Raw genomic sequence first — 20,665 nt, forward strand, 5'->3', positions numbered from 1 at the left:
AGGCAGGAGCATGGACATCTGCGGAGGGAACCCAGGAACGCTCCTCTGGACCATAACCACGCCAATGGACCAAAAACTGCAACCGACCGCGGACCAGGCGTGAGTCCAGGATATTGCTCACCTCATATTCCTCACGATTGCCCACTTGGACCGGACGAGGCCGAGGAACCGAGGAAGTGAAACGATTACACACCAGTGGCTTCAACAGGGAGACATGAAACACGTTGGAGATCCGCATGCCAGGAGGAAGCGCAAGGGCATAGGCTACCGGGTTTACCCTGCGAAGCACTCGGAAGGGACCAACAAAGCGAGGCGCCAGCTTGGGAGTGGGCACTCGAAGGTTGAGGTTGCGGGTGGACAACCATACACGGTCTCCGACCTGGTAGGAAGGAGCAGGCGCTCGTCTGCGATCAGCCTGGAATCTCTGGCGCTGCGCAGAGACCTCAAGGGACTTCTGGATCTGTACCCAAGAAGCACGTAGGACGGAAAGGTGATCCTCCACAGCCGGAATATCCTGGGGAGAGAATACCTCCGGTAACACGGCAGGTTGGAACCCATAATTGGCCATGAAGGGAGACGTCCCAGAGGAAGAGTTCACCGCCGTGTTCCTGGCAAACTCAGCCCAAGGCAGGAGGTCAACCCAATTGTCTTGGTGATCGGAGACATAGCAACGAAGGAATTGCTCCAAGGCCTGATTGGATCGTTCTGCGGCCCCATTGGACTGAGGGTGGTAGGCCGAGGAGAAGGAGAGATGAATCCCCAACTGGGAGCAAAAGGCGCGCCAGAACCTGGACACAAACTGACTCCCCCGATCCGACACAATCTCCTTAGGCAAAAATCGTGGCCAACTCTTGTGCAGAGGGTAACTTCTTGAGAGGAACACAGTGGCACATTTTGGAAAACCGATCCACAATCATGAGAATGACCGTATGGCCTCGGGATGCAGGGAGGTCCACAATGAAATCCATCCCCAGGTGTGACCATGGGCGCTCCCCGGTGGCTATGGGTTGCAGAAGGCCCAACGGAAGGTACCGAGGGGACTTACTCTGGGCACAAACGGAGCATGCCGCTACATATGCGGCGATGTCGGAACGTAGGGAAGGCCACCAGAACAGACGTGAAACAGCCCAGGACAGCTGATTCTTTCCAGGATGCCCCGCGGTCTTGGAGTTATGGTAGGTTCGCAACAACCGAGTGCGCAACTCCTCAGGCACAAAACATCTGCCGTTGGGTCTCCCAGAGGGAGCACCAGATTGAGCCGCCAAAATCTGCTCACCCAGGGGAGAGGTCAGGCTGGTGCGAATGGCGGCCAGGATCTGATTCGGAGGTATGACCGAAGTCGGAATCGACTCCTCCCTGGACAGCTCGGAGTACTGCCGTGATAAGGCATCCGCCCTGATGTTCTTGGAACCGGGTAGGTAGGAGACCACGTAATTAAAACGTGACAAGAACAGAGCCCATCTGGCCTGACGTGGTGTCAATCTCTTGGCCTCAGAAAGGTAGGTCAGATTCTTGTGGTCCGTCAGGATGAGAACCGGAACCACCGAACCCTCGAGCAAGTGCCTCCATTCTTTAAGGGCCTGCACGATGGCCAATAACTCCCTGTCACCAATCTGATAGTTGCACTCCGCGGAAGACAGTTTCCGGGAGTAAAACCCACAAGGAAGCAGAGGACCCTCTGGTGTTCTACGCTGAGACAGAAGGGCGCCTACTCCCGTCTCAGACGCGTCCACCTCGAGGACAAAGGGCAACCCAGGGTTGGGATGCGACAGAATCGGAGCCGACACAAAGGAGGACTTTAGGGCCTCAAAAGCTCGGATGGCCTCGAGCGGCCAGACCTGGGAATTACTGCCCTTCCTGGTCAGATCCGTGAGAGGCTTGGCCAGCATGGAAAAGTCCCTGATGAACTTCCGATAATAATTGGCGAAGCCCAAAAAGCGCTGCAGGGAACGAAGACCACTGGGCTGGGGCCACTGTAAGACAGCCGAAACCTTCTCAGGATCCATGGAGAACCCCTCAGCGGAAATGATGTAACCTAAGAAGGTTACCTGGGATCGGTGAAATTCGCATTTCTCAAGCTTACCGAACAGCTTGTTCTCTCGTAACCGTTGCAACACTCGTCTGACATCCAGAATGTGGGCCTCCATGGATTCAGAATATACCAAGATGTCATCCAAATAGACTACCACACACTGCTGCAACAGGTCACGGAAAACATCGTTGATGAATTCCTGAAAGACTGCGGGCGCATTGCACAACCCAAAGGGCATAACCAAGGATTCGTAATGACCGGTCCTGGTGTTAAACGCGGTCTTCCACTCATCGCCCGCCTTGATCCTTACCAGGTTATATGCCGCCCTCAGGTCGAGTTTGGTAAAGACCGTGGCCCCTTTAAGGCGATCGAACAGCTCGGAAATCAAGGGTATCGGGTAAGCGTTCTTGATCGTGATGCGATTGAGACCCCTGTAATCGATGCAAGGCCTCAACTCACCGCCCTTCTTTTTCACAAAGAAAAATCCAGCCCCTGCCGGGGACGAAGATTTGCGAATGTGTCCGCGTGAAAGCGCCTCCCTCACGTACTCCTCCATGGCCTCATTCTCCGCTACCGACAGTGGATAGACTTTGCCACGAGGAGGAACGGCACCAGATTGTAACTCTATGGCACATTCGTATGGGCGGTGCGGAGGTAGGGCAACCGCGCGCACCTTATCGAATACATCCCGGTACTCCTCGTATTCAGGAGGCAACAGAGAGTCCGAGGAAGTACACAGCAACTTGACAGACCCATGGATGCAACTAGCCCCACACTGCGGTGACCACGAGAGGATCTCGACCGATCTCCAATCGAAAGTCGGATTATGCTTCTGGAGCCAGGGGTACCCCAAGACCACCGAGTAGTGTGGAGACGAAATAACCTGGAGGCAGACCGACTCTCTGTGAACGGCACCAATGGCTATCCCCACTGGAAGGGTCTCATGAGTCACGTGTGGCGGCAGAAGGGGTCTGCCGTCTATCGCCTCAAGAGCCAGTGGGGAACCTCGAGCCTGCAGAGGAATGGAATTGGCGGCAGCGAACACACTATCAATGAACAAACCACCAGCACCAGAGTCCACCAACGCCTGGGTCGTCACCGAGCCCCCGACCCAGGAGAGGACAACAGTGATCAGTGGTTTGTCAACACGGGAAACCGGGGACGAGGAGACTCCACCCAAGATCTGCCCCCGACAGGATCTCAGGGTACGAGCGTTTCCCGGACGGTTCGGACATGCCAACCGAAAATGCCCACCGAGACCACAGTACATGCATCGGCCCTCGCGTCTCCGGAGTGCCCTCTCCCCCTCGGACAGGCGAGCAAACCCCAGCTGCATGGGTTCACCCCCAGACACGTCATCCCCAGGAGGCGTGGGAGGAGAGGGAGGCACGGGTGGGACAGCAAACGTAGGCACCAATCTTTTAGAAGACCTCCGCAGGTTCTCCTTAAAGGAAGGTCTCTCCCTGAGTCTGGTGTCAATCAAAATCAGGAAAGAAATAAGAGACTCGAGCTCAACTGGTAGGTCCTTAGCTGCAACCTCATCCTTCAAGGCATCCGAGAGACCATGAGAGAAAGCAGCGACCAGAGCCTCATTATTCCAGCCCACCTCTGCTGCCAGGGTACGAAACTCAATGGCGTATTCAGCTACGGATCGTGAACCCTGTCTGATGGACATAAGGAGCCTCGCAGCAGAGGCAGCACGAGCCGGCACATCGAATACCTTCCGAAGAGAAGCAACAAAACCGGAAAACTCGGCAACCACCGGATTGTTGTTCTCCCATAAAGGGCTGGCCCAGGCCAAGGCCTTGTCCGAGAGCAGCGAGATCAAGAAGCCCACCTTTGATCTCTCAGTAGGAAAGGCATGTGGCAGCAACTCGAAATAAATGCCCACCTGGTTAAGGAAACCTCGGCACTGAGTTGGCTCTCCCCCAAAGCGCTGTGGAAGAGGGGCAGAACCGGTCATACCCCGAAACACCGCAGGCGCAACAACAGGTGTCGGGGTAGACTCTGGCGCAACAACCGGAGCGGCAGTAGGAGCGAGCCCAGGAGCGACAACCGACCCATCGGCAACGGGAGCGAAATGAGCCGTGCGTTCAAGCAGGGTTTGCAACGCCACAGCGAACCGACCCAACAGGTGATCCTGCTGATCAAGTCTGGCAACCAGCGTGGGTAGCGAGGATGGCCCTGTACCGTCAGAATTCATGGCTTGGTCCTAATGTCACGGAACCATGAACCGGACGTACAACAAGAGATAAGTGAAAATAAGAAGGCTTTATTGAAAATAAAGCTGTAAAGCAAAAGTCCAAACGGATGGTGAAACCGAGCAGAGTCTTTGCGAAGCCAGAGGTCAGGAACCAGAAGGGTAGTCAGACGAAGCCAGGATCAGGAACCAGCAGGGTAGTCAGACGAAGCCAGGATCAGGAACCAGCAGGGTAGTCAGACGAAGCCAGGATCAGGAACCAGCAGGGTAGTCAGACGAAGCCAGGATCAGGAACCAGAAGCAGCAGCAGTCTTAGAAGCATGTGAACACAAGAGGACCAAGCAAGGAACTGAAGCCACAGACCTCCTATATATATGAGCTAGGCATCCAGCTCCTCCCAGGGGAAGGAGGAGCCGCAGGGTGGAAGGCTACAAGAAACCCAGGACCCAAGATGGCCGCCAGCACATGTCAAACGAAGGAGAGCAGCAAGCAGGTAAGACCATGACAGTGTCATAGTTACCATCTGTGCGGTCGCCGGTCGGACACTAGTGCAGGGCTGGCAGGCGGCAGTGCAGGAGGCGGAGCACAGGGGTGTGATTAGGGTGTGCCCAGGCACACCCCGTGCGCACGGCTATGCTGCCCGCTCTGCAGCCTCCATCACCACTCTGTGTGCCGCACTGCCCGCACCGCTATTGCAGGCAGCAGCACGCCCGGGCTGTTCTCTGGCAGGTTAGGAGGACAGACACTCTGGGGGGGTTTGAACCCCCCTATCCCCCCCCCTTATCTACGCCCCTGACTACCGGGGAAGCGACTGCTTCGGGGCCCGATCAGTAGTTTTCTTGGGGGGGGAGGGGGCCCCATACAAAAATTTGTTGTGGGGCCCAGTCACTTCTAGTTACGCCCCTGGTGTCAGTGTGTAGTGTGTCAGTGCGTAGTTTGCAAAGTAATTTTTGGTCATATTCTTAGAGCTGGTGTCTGTAGCAAGATTCGCTGCAATTTACTGACTGTAGAAAAGCCATATTCACTACCAAGTTATCTGCTAATTGCATTTTCTGGACAAGTTCTGAATCTAAGAAAACATCTGTAAGGGTACTTTCACACTTGCGTTAGAGGATTCGGAAATCTGTATGCAAACGGTTAGCATTTCTTTCCGGATCCGTCTAAATAATGCATTGAAATACCGGATCCGTCTCTCCGGGAGACCGGATTTTCCAGAACACTTGGCACCGGATCTGGCATTAATACATTTCAATGGAAACTAATGCCAGATCTGTCATTCCGGCAAGTGTTCCGGAATTTTGGCCGGAGAAAATACTGCAGCATGCTGTGGAATTTTCTCCGGCCAAATACCATAAGAGGGACTGAACTGAAGACATCCTGATGCATACTTAAAGGGGCTGGCCACTTTTAGGCTACTTTTGACTAATGTGTATATAAGATGACCATATGAGACTTACTAATATAGCCAATACTGATTTTCTGTGCTGTTTCGTATATTTCATAAGCCATGTCCCCTCGTTAGGCAAATCTTCTGTGAAGTCCACACAGGAGATCTGTCCATAAGATGGCGGCTGATGGAGGGTCATGTGACCAGGCAAAAATAACTTGAGACACATCACTCAGCCTTCTCAACTCAAATATACCACATCTGCCATCTGTGCTTGCCCTATTGGGAGTTTAGTACAGGTATAGTGTATTTGAGTGGAGGAGACTGAATGATGTATCTGGTCACATGACCCTCCATCAGCAGCCATTTTATGGACAGGACCTCTATGTGGACAGCACAAAAGACTTGTCCAACAAGGGAGAATACTTTATGAAATATAGAAAATGGTGCAGAATAGCAACAAAAACAATATTAGTTAGTGCCATATTGTCATGTTACAAACACTTTGGTTAGCAGTTGCCAGAAAGTGGCCAACCCCTTTAATGGGATGCTTTTCATTCAGAATGCATTAGGATAAAACGGAAGCGTTTTTTTTCCCGGTATTGAGCCCCTGTGACGGAACTCAATACCGGAAAACTTTAACGCTAGTGTGAAAGTACCCTAAATCAAGTTTTTCTAAACATATTTCTTTATTTTGGTCCTGTTTAATTCTACGTGACTGTCCATATAAGAAATACTGAAATATTCCAGTGTGCACACAATCGACATTGGAGCATACGCTTTCGGCTGACACTTTCTGTTTTAAGCAGCTCTCTTTTCTGTTTTGCTGTACAGATCAGGACACACCTGCAAAGTCATCTCATTATTATTCTAAGAGGGAGTGAGATTTGACGACAGCTGCTTTGCAACAGTATACACACAGAAAAGGTTCTGTGTGCATCTCCTCAGCTACTTATTTGTCTCTAGGAGAAGGGCTGTATATTTCTTCCTAAAGAGTATTGAAATGTGTCTGAGTATTAACTCTATTCATTGCAGCTGCCATAAAACCTGAACACTCTGCTGTGCTTTCTATGCAGCCAGTGATAGAAGGAAATGTGTGACTTCAATAGGGCTGCCCCAGGAAATTTGATGTACTTTTAATTAAAGGGAACCTGTTATCCACTTTATGCTGCCCTCACTTAGGACAGAATAACGTTTTTATATATGGTATTATAAGGTGGTTTCCGGAAACCTACTGCACACTTCTGGGCGCATGTTCTGGAGAAGAGTCAGGTGCTTCCAGAGAAGAGTCTGACTTATACATGAGCTACCACTCATCAAAGCTTTTCCATACAAGAAAATGGTCAATCAGCAGGGAGTGGAACCAGACTCTTCTCATGAGCGGTGCCAGCATTATACAGTAAAGGCTGTAGTACACTGCCCGATTCTGCAGGCGATTGTCGAGAGGGAAGTGTTCCTTGCTGGCAATCGCCAGCGATCTCCTCCACAGCATAGGGAGGAGTGATTGTTATACCATCGCTCGTCCCCATACTGTCTAGTTATTTGGCGGCAGCAGATTGTGATTAGAGATGGCCCGAACTATCCGACGGCGAACAGTTCCCGGCGAACATAGCTTGTTCGCGTTCGCCTCTGCCGGGCGAACACATGCGATGTTCGGTCCGCCCCCTATACATCATCATTGAGCAAACTTTGACCCTGTACCTCACAGTCAGCAGACACATTCCAGCCAATCAGCAGCATACCCTCCCTCCCAGACCCTCCCACCTCCTGCACAGCATCCATTTTAGATTCATTCTGAAGCTGCAGTCTTAGTGAGAGGAGGGAGACTGTAACTGCTGCTGATTTAATTGGGAAATCGATAGCTAGGCTAGTGAATTCAGTGTCCACTCCAGTCCTGAAAGACTCATCTGATCTCTGCTGTAAGGACAGCGTCCTGACAGCACCCCAAAAAGCCCTTTTTAGGGCTGCAACATTAGTCTGCTTTTTTTTTTTCCTTTATATACATATTGCAGTTGCCTGGCCTGCCTGTGTGTGAGGAGCTGCAGGCCCACAGACTGTAGTGTGCCCACTGCCAGTGCTCACCCCTGTCATTCCGTGTGGCACAGGACTTTGCTTAAAAAAAGGCACTTAATTTTTACACTTTAATCTAAGGTTAGTTGCCTGCCAGTGTGTGTCAGGCTGACTTCCACTGACTGTAGTGTGCCCACTGCCAGTGCCCACCACTCATACCGGCTGGCACAGGACTTTGCATAAAAAAGGCATTTAATTTTTACACTTTAGTGTAATTTCAGCTGCTTGCCTGCTGCTAGTGTGTGTCAGGCCGACTTCAACTGACTGTAGTGTGCCCACTGCCAGTGCCCACCCCTGTCATCCCGTGTGGCACAGGACTTTGCTTAAAAAAAAGGCACTTCATTTTTACACTTTAATCTAAGGTTAGTTGCCTGCCAGTGTGTGTCAGGCCGACTTCAACTGACTGTAGTGTGCCCACTGCCAGTGCCCACCCCTGTCATCCCGAGTGGCACAGGACTTTGCTTAAAAAATAGGCACTTAATTTTTACACTTTAATCTAAGGTTAGTTGCCTGCCAGTGTGTGTCAGGCTGACTTCCACTGACTGTAGTGTGCCCACTGCCAGTGCCCACCACTCATACCGGCTGGCACAGGACTTTGCTTAAAAAAAAGGCACTTCATTTTTACACTTTAATCTAAGGTTAGTTGCCTGCCAGTGTGTGTCAGGCCGACTTCAACTGACTGTAGTGTGCCCACTGCCAGTGCCCACCCCTGTCATCCCGAGTGGCACAGGACTTTGCTTAAAAAATAGGCACTTAATTTTTACACTTTAATCTAAGGTTAGTTGCCTGCCAGTGTGTGTCAGGCTGACTTCCACTGACTGTAGTGTGCCCACTGCCAGTGCCCACCACTCATACCGGCTGGCACAGGACTTTGCATAAAAAAGGCATTTAATTTTTACACTTTAGTGTAATTTCAGCTGCTTGCCTGCTGCTAGTGTGTGTCAGGCCGACTTCAACTGACTGTAGTGTGCCCACTGCCAGTGCCCACCCCTGTCATCCCGTGTGGCACAGGACTTTGCTTAAAAAAAAGGCACTTCATTTTTACACTTTAATCTAAGGTTAGTTGCCTGCCAGTGTGTGTCAGGCCGACTTCAACTGACTGTAGTGTGCCCACTGCCAGTGCCCACCCCTGTCATCCCGAGTGGCACAGGACTTTGCTTAAAAAATAGGCACTTAATTTTTACACTTTAATCTAAGGTTAGTTGCCTGCCAGTGTGTGTCAGGCTGACTTCCACTGACTGTAGTGTGCCCACTGCCAGTGCCCACCACTCATACCGGCTGGCACAGGACTTTGCTTAAAAAAGGCATTTAATTTTTACACTTTAATGTAATTTCAGCTGCTTGCCTGCTGCTAGTGTGTGTCAGGCCGACTTCAACTGACTGTAGTGTGCCCACTGCCAGTGCCCACCCCTGTCATACCGAGTGGCACAGGACTTTGCTTAAAAAATAGGCACTTAATTTTTACACTTTAATCTAAGGTTAGTTGCCTGCCAGTGTGTGTCAGGCTGACTTCCACTGACTGTAGTGTGCCCACTGCCAGTGCCCACCACTCATACCGGCTGGCACAGGACTTTGCTTAAAAAAGGCATTTAATTTTTACACTTTAATGTAATTTCAGCTGCTTGCCTGCTGCTAGTGTGTGTCAGGCCGACTTCAACTGACTGTAGTGTGCCCACTGCCAGTGCCCACCCCTGTCATACCGAGTGGCACAGGACTTTGCTTAAAAAATAGGCACTTAATTTTTACACTTTAATCTAAGGTTAGTTGCCTGCCAGTGTGTGTCAGGCTGACTTCCACTGACTGTAGTGTGCCCACTGCCAGTGCCCACCACTCATACCGGCTGGCACAGGACTTTGCATAAAAAAGGCATTTAATTTTTACACTTTAGTGTAATTTCAGCTGCTTGCCTGCTGCCAGTGTGTGTCAGGCCCGCTTCCACTGACTGTAGTGTGCCCACTGCCAGTGCCAACCACTGATACCGGGTGGCACAGTAGCTTGCCGATAAATAAGGCATTTAATTTTTAGACAGTAGTCTAAATTCAGTTGCTTGCCTGCTGCCAGTGTGTGTCAGGCCCTCTTCCACTGACTGTAGTGTGCCCACTGCCAGTGCCAACCACTCATACCGGGTGGCACAGTAGCTTGCCGATAAATAAGGCATTTAATTTTTACACTTTAGTGTAATTTCAGTTGCTTGCCTGCTGCCAGTGTGTGTCAGGCCCGCTTCTACTGACTGTAGTGTGCCCACTGCCAGTGCCAACCACTGATACCATCTCCCCGTTCGAAAAATCTATTCAATAAATGGCACCCAGATTGGGGACGTTAGAGGGATTAAACTGATGAGAATAGTACTACAGAAAATACCACTCATATCGGGTGTGACAGTAAATTGCACGGCGCAGACGCAGTCACCGTGGATAAAAACAAAGGGGAGGGAGCCAGCGTTTTTTTAACCATCTCCCCGTTCGAAAAATCAATTCAATTGACCTTTCGGGGACCCTTGGTGTTGTACGTGGCTGGGTGGAGGAAGAAACCTTCAATGACATCACCGGGACGTGGCTAGCTTGGTATCCAACCTTGTGCAAATGGGGAGTTTGCGGTTGTGCAAATGAACTGTTTGCGGTGCATTAAAAGGGGAGTTTGGTCTGTCAATGTCTGTGATGCGGGCGTAACCCTTACACTACCTGATCGATACAACATCATACCTGATCGTATACACACACTGGATGTTTTAAAGCACGTTATTCCAAACAATTTAGGAATGTTAGTTGATTTATGCCCTTTATGGATTAAAACCCGACTCTGCGTCCACTACGTAATTTTCCATGGGAGTTTTGCCATAGATCCCCCTCCGGCATGCCACAGTCCAGGTGTTAGACCCCTTGAAACAACTTTCTCATCACTATTGTGGCCAGAAAGAGTCCCTGTGGGTTTTAAAATTCGCCTGTCTATTGAAGTCTATGGCGGTTCGCCCGGTTCGCCAGTTCGCGAACATTTGCGGAAGTTCTCGTTCGCTGTTCGCAAACTGAAAATTTTATGTTCGCGACATCACTAATTGTGATTACACTGCACGATCTGCTGCCAGCAAATCGTGATCTTTCAGCATGGTGAAAGATCACAACTGCCCCATGAACGAGCGTTTGCTCGTTCATCGGGTAATCAAAGGCAGTATTAGGCCCCTTTCACACGGGCGAGTTTTCCGCGCGGGTGCAATGCGTAAGTTGAACGCATTGCACCCGCACTGAATCCCGACCCATTCATTTCTATGGGGCTGTTCACATGAGCGGTGATTTTCACGCATCACTTGTGCGTTGCGTAAAAATCGCAGCGTGCTCTAGTTTTGTGCGTTTTTCACGCAACGCAGGCCCCATAGAAGTGAATGGGGCTGCGTGAAAATCCGCGGATGCGGTGCGATTTTCACGCACGGTTGCTAGGAGACGATCGGGATGGGGACTCGATCATTATTATTTTCCCTTATAACATGGTTATAAGGGAAAATAATAGCATTCTGAATACAGAGTGCATAGTACAATAGCGCTAAAGGGGTTAAAAAAAATAAAATAAAATTTAACTCACCTTAATCCACTTGATCGCGCAGCCCGGCATCTCTTCTGTCTTGTGCTTTGCTGTGTGCAGGAAAAGGACCTGTGGTAACGTCACTCCGGTCATCACATCATGTGACGGACCATGTGATGACCGGAGTGACATCACCACAGGTCCTTTTCCTGCACACAGCAAAGAACAAGACAGAAGAGATGCCAGGCTGCGCGATCAAGTGAATTAAGGTGAGTTAAATATTAGTATTTTTTTTTTAACCCCTTTAGCGCTATTGTACTATGCATTCTGTATTCAGAATGCTATTATTTTCCCTTCTAACCATGTTATAAGGGAAAATAATACAATCTACAGAACACCGATCCGGGTTTGGGTACCAAACATGCCGATTTTTCTTACGCACGTGCATAACGCATTACAATGTTTTGCACTCGCACGGAAAAATCGCGCATGTTCCCGCAACACACCCGGACCTTTTTCCGCAACGCCCGTGTGAAAGAGGCCTTAGACTGCCAGATGATCTCTACCAAGCGTTAATATTCCAGTGTAATACAGGCTTAAGTTCTCAGACACAACTTTGCAACTGACAGTCTGATGAAATCAGCCTGACTGTCACTACTTTATACTGCTACAATAAATGACAGGTTCTTTCAAAAAAATAAAATATCTGACATATTCTCTTTCACTGCCAAGAATATATGTAATATATTCACTGCCAAGAATATATTGGGGTGAATATCAAGGTGACAGGTTTGAAGTCAGGGAACTCCATGAATTCCTAACGGCTGTGTTCTGTGTAGGGGAAGGAGTGCAGTCAGTGGAAGCTGCAAGTGAGAGCAGGAAGCACATTTGTGTCATGGCTTCTGTAATCTGTTAATAATGAATGCCAGATCCTGCACCGGATCCATTATACCATGGCTTCCAACTATACCTAACAGACCCAACCTAATTACAATGTGTCCACTGTCATTGCAATCAAATGTAATGGAATTGGCGATAGACATTCAGAAAAGAGCCTTAATTATCTTTTTCCTTAATTGACATATTACATACAGTATACTTCTAGGGAGTATGTTTATCAAATGAACGTTGTAGGTTTTGACTACGTTGTTATATTGATACCTCTACTGTAGAAACTTTAGTAGTAGACACTAGTTGTAGACAATGTACTGAGTAGTCAATTACCCAAAAGTGCATACAGTATATAGAGGTGGACAAGGGTTCCTTAGGTCCACCCTCCAACTGATATACAAAAATGTATCTCCATGCACCAGGTGTATATGTGCAGAGATATGTATGTCACACCTCTAATTAACTTATTTACCACATGTGGACTGACTATATATAAAAAATAACTTTTACTATAGAATCACTAAAAGCATAGGTGGTTGCAGTGGGACGAAAGACAAAATAACATACATACATATAAACACATATATTGCCACCATCTAGGGCCGCGGTAAGATAGTAATGGGTGGATCTTACCCCGTCCTGTAGGCACACGACCAATAGACGGTGGGTGGCGTCAGTGCCCAGGTGTGATGATGGGCACTGGTGACCAAATGCTTCTGTGGGTATGGCAATCTGGACACTCCTATAATGCCCTGGTCTAGAGCCCTCCCTATATGGATGGTTAGGGGCTATCCTCATAGACCTGCCTCAACGACACAGAGCACCCGCCCCGACAAGGGCGACCCCATACGGAACATGTCCCTAAATGGGGCCTATTCCCTATAAATCCCTTACTGTATAGCCCTACATGCCATGTTTCGTTCCATTAAAATTGAAACTCGTCAGGGGCTTATTGAAGTCAGAAGGTTTCTACAAAAACATAGAAAAAAGACACGCAAAAAAAAACGCGGTCACTAAATGAGCTTAATCTAATATACAGTACAGACCAAAAGTTTGGCCACACCTTCTCATTCCAAGAGTTTTCTTTATTTTCATGACTATGAAGGCATCAAAACTATGAATTAACACACGTGGAATTATATACATAACAAACAAGTGTGAAACAACTGAAAATATGTCATATGATAGGTTCTTCAAAGTAGCCACCTTTTGCTTTGATTACTGCTTTGCCCACTCTTGGCATTCTCTTGATGAGCTTCAAGAGGTAGTCCCCTGAAATGGTCTTCCAACAGTCTTGAAGGAGTTCCCAGAGATGCTTAGACCCTTGTTGGCCCTTTTGCCTTCACTCTGCGGTCCAGCTCACCCCAAACCATCTTGATTGGGTTCAGGTCCGGTGACTGTGGAGGCCAGGTCATCTGGCGCAGCACCCCATCACTCTCCTTCATGGTCAAATAGCCCTAACTTTCAAAGTTTTCCCAATTTTTCGGCTGACTGACTGACCTTCATTTCTTAAAGTAATGATGGCCACTCGTTTTTCTTTACTTAGCTGCTTTTTTCTTGCCATAATACAAATTCTAACAGTCTATTCAGTAGGACTATCAGCTGTGTATCCACCTGACTTCTCCTTAACGCAACTGATGGTCCCAACCCCATTTATAAGGCAAGAAATCCCACTTATTAAACCTGACAGGGCACACCTGTGAAGTGAAAACCATTTCAGGGGACTACCTCTTGAAGCTCATCAAGAGAATGCCAAGAGTGTGCAAAGCAGTAATCAAAGCAAAAGGTGGCTACTTTGAAGAACCTAGAATATGACATATTTTCATTTGTTTCACACTTGTTTGTTATGTATATAATTCCACATGTGTTAATTCATAGTTTTGATGCCTTCATAGTCATGAAAATAAAGAAAACTCTTGGAATGAGAAGGTGTGTCCAAACTTTTGGTCTGTACTGTACATTCAAGTAACATTGTTAGGTATGTATCCTCTACTTACTACTTCAAGAGAGAGTTTCTTTCCTTGTAGGTACGAGGCAGTATGGACGGTCAGTGGTACACGTCCCTACCAGGGTATGGGAAAGTGTCCCCAACGATACCCTCGCCTCACCGCAAGATGCCATCAGTGCGGAGACACAGCATACACCACTGCGTCGCCTTTTAAATCCAGCGCCTCCAGCTGTTACCGCCCTCTTGCTTCGCCTTCTCACGGTGGAACGCATGTGAAACGCACGCCGTTCCCATGCGCTCCATTTCACCGGAAGTTGGCGTCACATGATCTCTGGGGCTGCCGGAATTTCCATGCATCTGTGTCTGAGCGTCGCCCAGCAACCGGATGACGCGCAAACACTGCACGCTAGTGAACCGTCTCAGATGCCGGACGGTAACTTTATTTAATGCAATCATTCAGATAAGGATTTCTTAGGCAGGTTTCACATCCGCACCTATGCCCACATAAAGTTAATCATGGGGTACAGATAGGAGGAAAATGTGAGACAGATTCCTACACAGATTAAATCATTACCAATTATATCATCATTAGTGGTCACAAGGACGACACACGCAACCGTGTATAAACCAGATCTTTATAGTACTACGGCAGTCGTGCCATCATCATCATTGGTCATTCAAATAAAGCATGTATAGCTCTGTTGTTCATTGAGGCCATTGGGATATACCGTCTTCAGATAGAAAATCCATCTCGCCTCACATTGGAGGATTCTCTTATCCCAGTCGCCGCATCTTAATGGTGACTTCACTTTTTCGATGCCCATAAAGGAGAGGCACCTCAAGTCCCCACCATGCTCAATATGTACATGGCGCGAGACTGCGGTGTCCTTACAATTATTGATGTCACTTATATGCTCGCCAATCCTCCTTCTCAACTCCCTCTTTGTTTTGCCAACATATTCCTTGTTACAGGAACTTGTGATTTTATAGACAACTCCTATAGTTTTTCAGTTTATCAGATCCCTGATAACGTACGTTTTCCCCGTATTGCTGCTCCTAAAGGATTTCCCGCACTGCATGTACTTACAGGCTATGCACCCACTACATCTGTAGTTACCATGAATTCCCTTTTCCAGCCAAGTTTTTGGTGCTGATTTTGGGGAGAAATGACTTTTCCCCTCCTGTATGTTATACTTGGGTGTTCTTTTATGGTGGCACAGAGATCAGGGTCCATCCTGAGTACATGCCAGTGTTTAGCAATTATTTCTCTTATGCCTGTAGAGGCCTCATTAAATGTACTGATTAAACGTGTCTCCTGGATCTCTGTTGGAGATACATCATCATTGCTGCTTGTCACCCTCCAACTGAATTATAATTTTTGTTGTAATAATCCATAATATCTAACTTATAAGGACTGGGAGTTAGTAGCAAGTAGTTGCCTAATGCTGGATATAGCCTGGACCCATCCAGTACTGTGGTGGACGAGTAAAATCCCGGATATATAGAAGTAGAAAATAAGCTACAGTATCTCCATTTAGTAAATGAGCTAATATATTTCATGCAGTTATTTGTGCATGTGAACATCACTGTTCAAGATGTTGCAGGCGTATTTGTTGAGCAATTGATTTGCCAAGAAAATTCTGAGACAGTCTTTTGTTTTTCCTCAGGTAATTTTAAGGGTGTCTGCAAACAGATTGACCACTTTCCAGAAGATGCAGACTATGAAGCAGACACTGCCGAATATTTCCTACGTAAGTCTTTACATCAGTGTTTGTCTGGCTGCCTTATCTTGTTAATTAGAAATGCTATTTGTAAAACTGTAGTGTGAAAAGTAAAGTTTCAGTCTTCACGTCTCAGTTTCATACTGTTCCCCAATTTTAGCCATATTTTTTTTTTTTCACGCTATGACAACATTGACATGACTGCTTACATGTATTCTGCAACCAAAAAGGCATCGGATCACATTAGAGGGGAGCAAGAGAGTATTTCCATCCCTCTAATGGTATAATGGTGCGGGAAAGAAGGATCTCAGCTGACCACAAATAAGGCACTGTCTCTTTCTACAGTATGTCTCTTTCTATAACTAAGAAATGAAACCTTGTGTTCGCCTTTGCACTCTTTTTACTGCTCTAATACATACACAACGAAAAAAGAAGCAAGTTTGCAAACAGTCTTCATTAAAGATTTCCTTCTGTTTTCTGTCTATAGCTACGATGCAGACAAACCCTGTGTATACTGATCCTGCAGTCACATTCCTTTCCTTTTGTCTCCTATTAGTTTCAAACATACATTTATAGTATATTAGCAGGACGTAGAGGACAGATGGATGGAATTATGACTGAAGAATCAGACTACACAGGATTTTTTTTTGTTGTCTGTTACCATGGAGATGCATAGGTCTGCAGGGCAGCTGAAGCCACAAAATGGTAAGAAATGTTTAATGAAGACCATGTGCAAAGTTGCTTCTTTTTTTTTATTTCTTTTTTTAGTATAGATGTAGTGGAGCAATAAAACATGCAGTTGAAAAGGTATTTGACAGACATAAAATAAGGTCAGTAGAGTTATAATAGTGGGTAGTGTAGAAGCCCCCTCAGAATAAATAACCTGCCATTAATACAGTTTCGTATTCTCGAATATTCTAGATTTTTTTTTTCATCAGTAACCTCCCATCTTGCTTGTGGGCCAATGAGAAGGCTGCAATGTCTTTGTCTGAGCTTAGCAACATCCCTAGCAACCAATAGGAAAGTTGCCTACCCCTTACTATATAAGAACCTCCCCAGCAGCCGTTTTCAGTAGTTTTATGGAGTTCTGAGAGAGACATCAGTGTCATTGCTGTGCTCTGTGCTTTACTGTTTAATTACATTAGATAGTTAGTTAGTTAGCTTATATATATATATATAATACAGATAGTTGGTGGGAGATAGTCAGTGTAGGTGTTATCCTGATATAGTGTAGCTGTCCATACATACATGCTACAGACATAGTGCTGTGATGTCACAAGTTCACAACATTACTTAGTGCACCAATCAGTAATATGTAGTCAGACCTGCTAAAATGTGAAGTTGCACGTATTGCGCAAAAATATGCGCATCATTAATTGCCGATTTGCGCAATCGCGAATATATTGGAGCGCTCTATCTGCATATAAAGCCATTGTAATGTTCTGCCGTGCCAACCATTTTCTCCAGTCTCAGGAAACTTCTAGCAGCTTGAAAAATGCAGCAACAGTGACCCCCGCCTGTATTGCGCGAGCAATACGCGCATATTACATTGCCGATTTCCGCAATCAAGAAAATAAACGCAAATTTTCACATTCACAAATATATGACGAATATTTGCAAAATATCATCCCTGCCACTCATCACTAATTGTAATGACTAAAGAATAAAAAGTGTGTTTTTACACTAGAGTGGGGAGCCGGAGCTCCCCTCTTCCCACTGTGGGCTATAGATTTCTTATGTTAGCTACAACAGCTGATTTAATAATAAGCACTAGCCAATATACTTGGCAGCGCTTTGTTTTATGCAAAAAGCCATTTCCATGGTAGCAGCGTATAACTGAAATTAGCATAAGGGTAGGTTTAGGTTTTTCAACCAAAGCCAGAAGTGGATCCAGCAGGGAGATGTAGAAGTCCTTCCTTTATCTTTCTGACTCCTTTTAAATCCATTTTTGGCTTTGGCTGAAAAACCTGCGTGAACCTACCCTAAGAGTAAAGTCACACTGCGTATTGTTTTAATTCACAATGGTTTAAATCTTATTTGTAAATACACACTAATTGTTTGCAATATAATATTGCTATTATTGTAAATTAAACAATTCCACTAAAAGTTAGGTTGCATAGACAGCCGGCAGTTAGTGGGGAACTGTAATCTGTGCTACTCGATGTAACCTACTGGTTCATTCATTGTTTATGGGCATCCCCCCTACCGTTTTGATGTGATGACCCAGTTTTACTTTTTGGATATTTTACCTGCATTTTTTCCTGCTTCTTTTGTGATGTTTTCGGGTAATCGGCTACATGCACACGACCGTGCCGTTTTTTGCGGTCTGCAAACCGTGGATCTGCAAAAAACGGAAGCCGCCCGTGTGCCTTCCGCAATTTGTGTAACGGAATGGGCGGCCCATTGTAGAAACGCCTATTCTTGTCCGCAAATCGGACAAGAATAGGACATGCTATATTTTTTTTGCGGGGCCACGGAACGGAGCAACGGATGCGGACAGCACACGTCGTGTGCATGAGGCCTTACACTGCCAGATGATCGCTAATGAGAGTTCATATGAACACTTGTTAGCGATTATCTTAACAATAATCAGACTGTGTAATAGGGCCTTAAGACATCAGTTAGGAGCCTGGAAAATAATAGGGCCTTATCAGTTAGGAGCCTGGAAAACCCACTTTTAATAGAGCAGCAGCGCACATATTCACCTACCACTCCATTCAAACTCCTCCTTGCTGTGGTTCTGCAGTTGGTAGGCACAGGCGATTGGACCCATTTAGTAAATAATTAATAATGTTTGTGGCTGGAATATCTCTAAACACATTAATACTCAAACCAAGTACTAATAGGAATTTATGTGTCAGGGTACTTTCACACTAGCGTTTTTCTTTTCCGGCGCTGAGTTTTATCCTAGGGGCTCAAATTCGGAAAAGAACTGATCAGTTTTATCCCCATGCATTCTGAATGGAGAGTAATCCGTTCAGGATGCATCAGGATGTCTCCAGTTCAGTCTTTTTGACTGATCAGGCGTTTCAGAAAACCGTAGCATGTTGTATTTTTACCTCCGGCCAAAAATCCTGAACACTTTGACTGAACGCCGGATCTGGCCTTTTTCCCATTGACTTGCATTAAAGCCGGATCCGGCGCCGTGTGTTCCGTCAAACCGGATCCGGCTTTTGCATGTTAAACCCGAAAAATGTGAAAAAAAAGTTAAAGTCCATAAATGGCGGATGCGTTTTTTCCAATGCATTTTTTCATTGTGATCAAAATCCTAATCAGGATTCAAATGTAATCCGTTTTCACACGTTTTTCCGGATCCGGCGGGCAGTTCCGGTGACTGAATTGAACGCCGGATTCAAACAACGCTAGTGTGAAAGTAGCCTTCAAGTGTGAAATTTGCAAACATTTTGCCTTACTTTATTATTTTGAAAAATATACACAATTATTTTTTTGGACAGGAATATTTAAAAAAAAAAAAATGCTTTAACCTTCCCACTACTTCCTTTTTTTCAATGAACTCTACTAAAGGGGTTGGCGCATCTTGCACTTTGGTGACATATTGCTAGTAGGGTTGTTGCGGGTATCGAAATTTCGATACCCAATCGATACTTTTGTCCCGGTATCGATACGATACCGGGATTTCCGTTTTTTCGATACTGGGCTGCGCTTCTGCGCAGTCTAGTATCTCTGAACATGAGCGCGCTGCTATCGGCGCGCTCATGTTCTCTCTCAGCAGCACGGGGAGAAGGAAGCTGTCCTCCCTCCCCCTGTGCTGCTGCCGCTGCCACCAATGAGAAGAGAGGGGCGGCAATGAGAAGAGAGGGGGTGGAGGAGGGGCGGCAATGAGAAGAGAGGGGCGGAGGAGGGGCGGGCGCACTGCGCCACCAATGATAGGATTACTATCGGAGCGATGGGAGGAGACATCAGCTTCACTAGTGGGCGTTCCTTTTCCCTGCGCTGCGATTGGACAGCGCTACAGCCAGGGAGAAGGAACGCCCACTAGTGAAGCTGATGTCTCCTCCCATCGCTCCGATAGTAATCAGCAGCATGTGGAGCAGGAGAGGAGACAGTAATGGGGCACTGCGGGCGAACGGAGCGGCGCCCAGGACTAAATGGTGAGTGCTGAGACATCGCTGGGCGCCGCTCTGTGTGGCCTAATAGTGAAAGTGTGGACTCATATACAGTAGTCAGTCTTTAACACATACAGGAGGCGGGTGCCGGCAGCAGAATCGCATTGCCGGCACCCTGCCCCTGACAGGGAGCTGCGATCAGCGGCAGTTAACTGCCGCTGATCTGCTAGTACCCGCCTCCTGTATAAAGGGGTAAAATCATTGGTGGTGCAGTGTGCCCCCCCCCCCCCTCAATCCCCCCATCCCATTAAAATCATTGGTGGCACAGTGCGCCGGCCCCTCTCAACCCTCCAGTATTAAAATCATTGGTGGCAGTGGCCACAGGGACCTCTCCACTCCCCCTCATTGGTGGTGCAGTGGCAGCTTCTGATCGGAGCCCCAGCTGTGTAAGCCTGGGGCTCCGATCGGTTACCATGGCAGCCAGGAAGCCCTGGTTGCCATGGTAACATCCCTGATGCTGTGTGCACAAAGCACAGAGCAGCAGGGACAGTGTGGAGTCCTATTCACCCTGATAGAGATCTATCAGGGTGAATAGGAAAAGGGATGAAAGATCCCAGGTTCTAGCCCCTAAGGGGGGAAATAGTTATTAAATAAAAAGTGAAAAAAAAAAAAAACACTAAAATATGAAGTATAAATCACCCCCCTTTTCCCAATTTCACATATAAAATATATAAATAAACATATTACATCGCCACGTCAGAAAAGTCCAAACTATTAAAATATAAAAAAAAAATCTAGGTGGTGAATGCCGGAACAGAAAAAATAAAATAAAAACT

The 20,665-nt window shown here is 47.1% G+C and overlaps 1 protein-coding gene across 1 annotated transcript in view; it reads left to right on the forward strand.

Annotated features, from left to right (window-relative positions):
• Window positions 1–20,665, forward strand: part of CACNG2 (calcium voltage-gated channel auxiliary subunit gamma 2) — a 145,307-nt gene that overhangs the window by 107,239 nt on the left and 17,403 nt on the right. The window contains exon 2 of the mRNA XM_040407293.1: window positions 15,709–15,792. Within this exon, the coding sequence (XP_040263227.1) occupies window positions 15,709–15,792 (84 nt within the window). The remainder of the gene's footprint in view (window positions 1–15,708; window positions 15,793–20,665) is intronic.

This window comes from Bufo bufo, chromosome 9 (assembly GCF_905171765.1).
Source record: "Bufo bufo chromosome 9, aBufBuf1.1, whole genome shotgun sequence".
Classification (NCBI taxonomy): domain Eukaryota; kingdom Metazoa; phylum Chordata; class Amphibia; order Anura; family Bufonidae; genus Bufo; species Bufo bufo.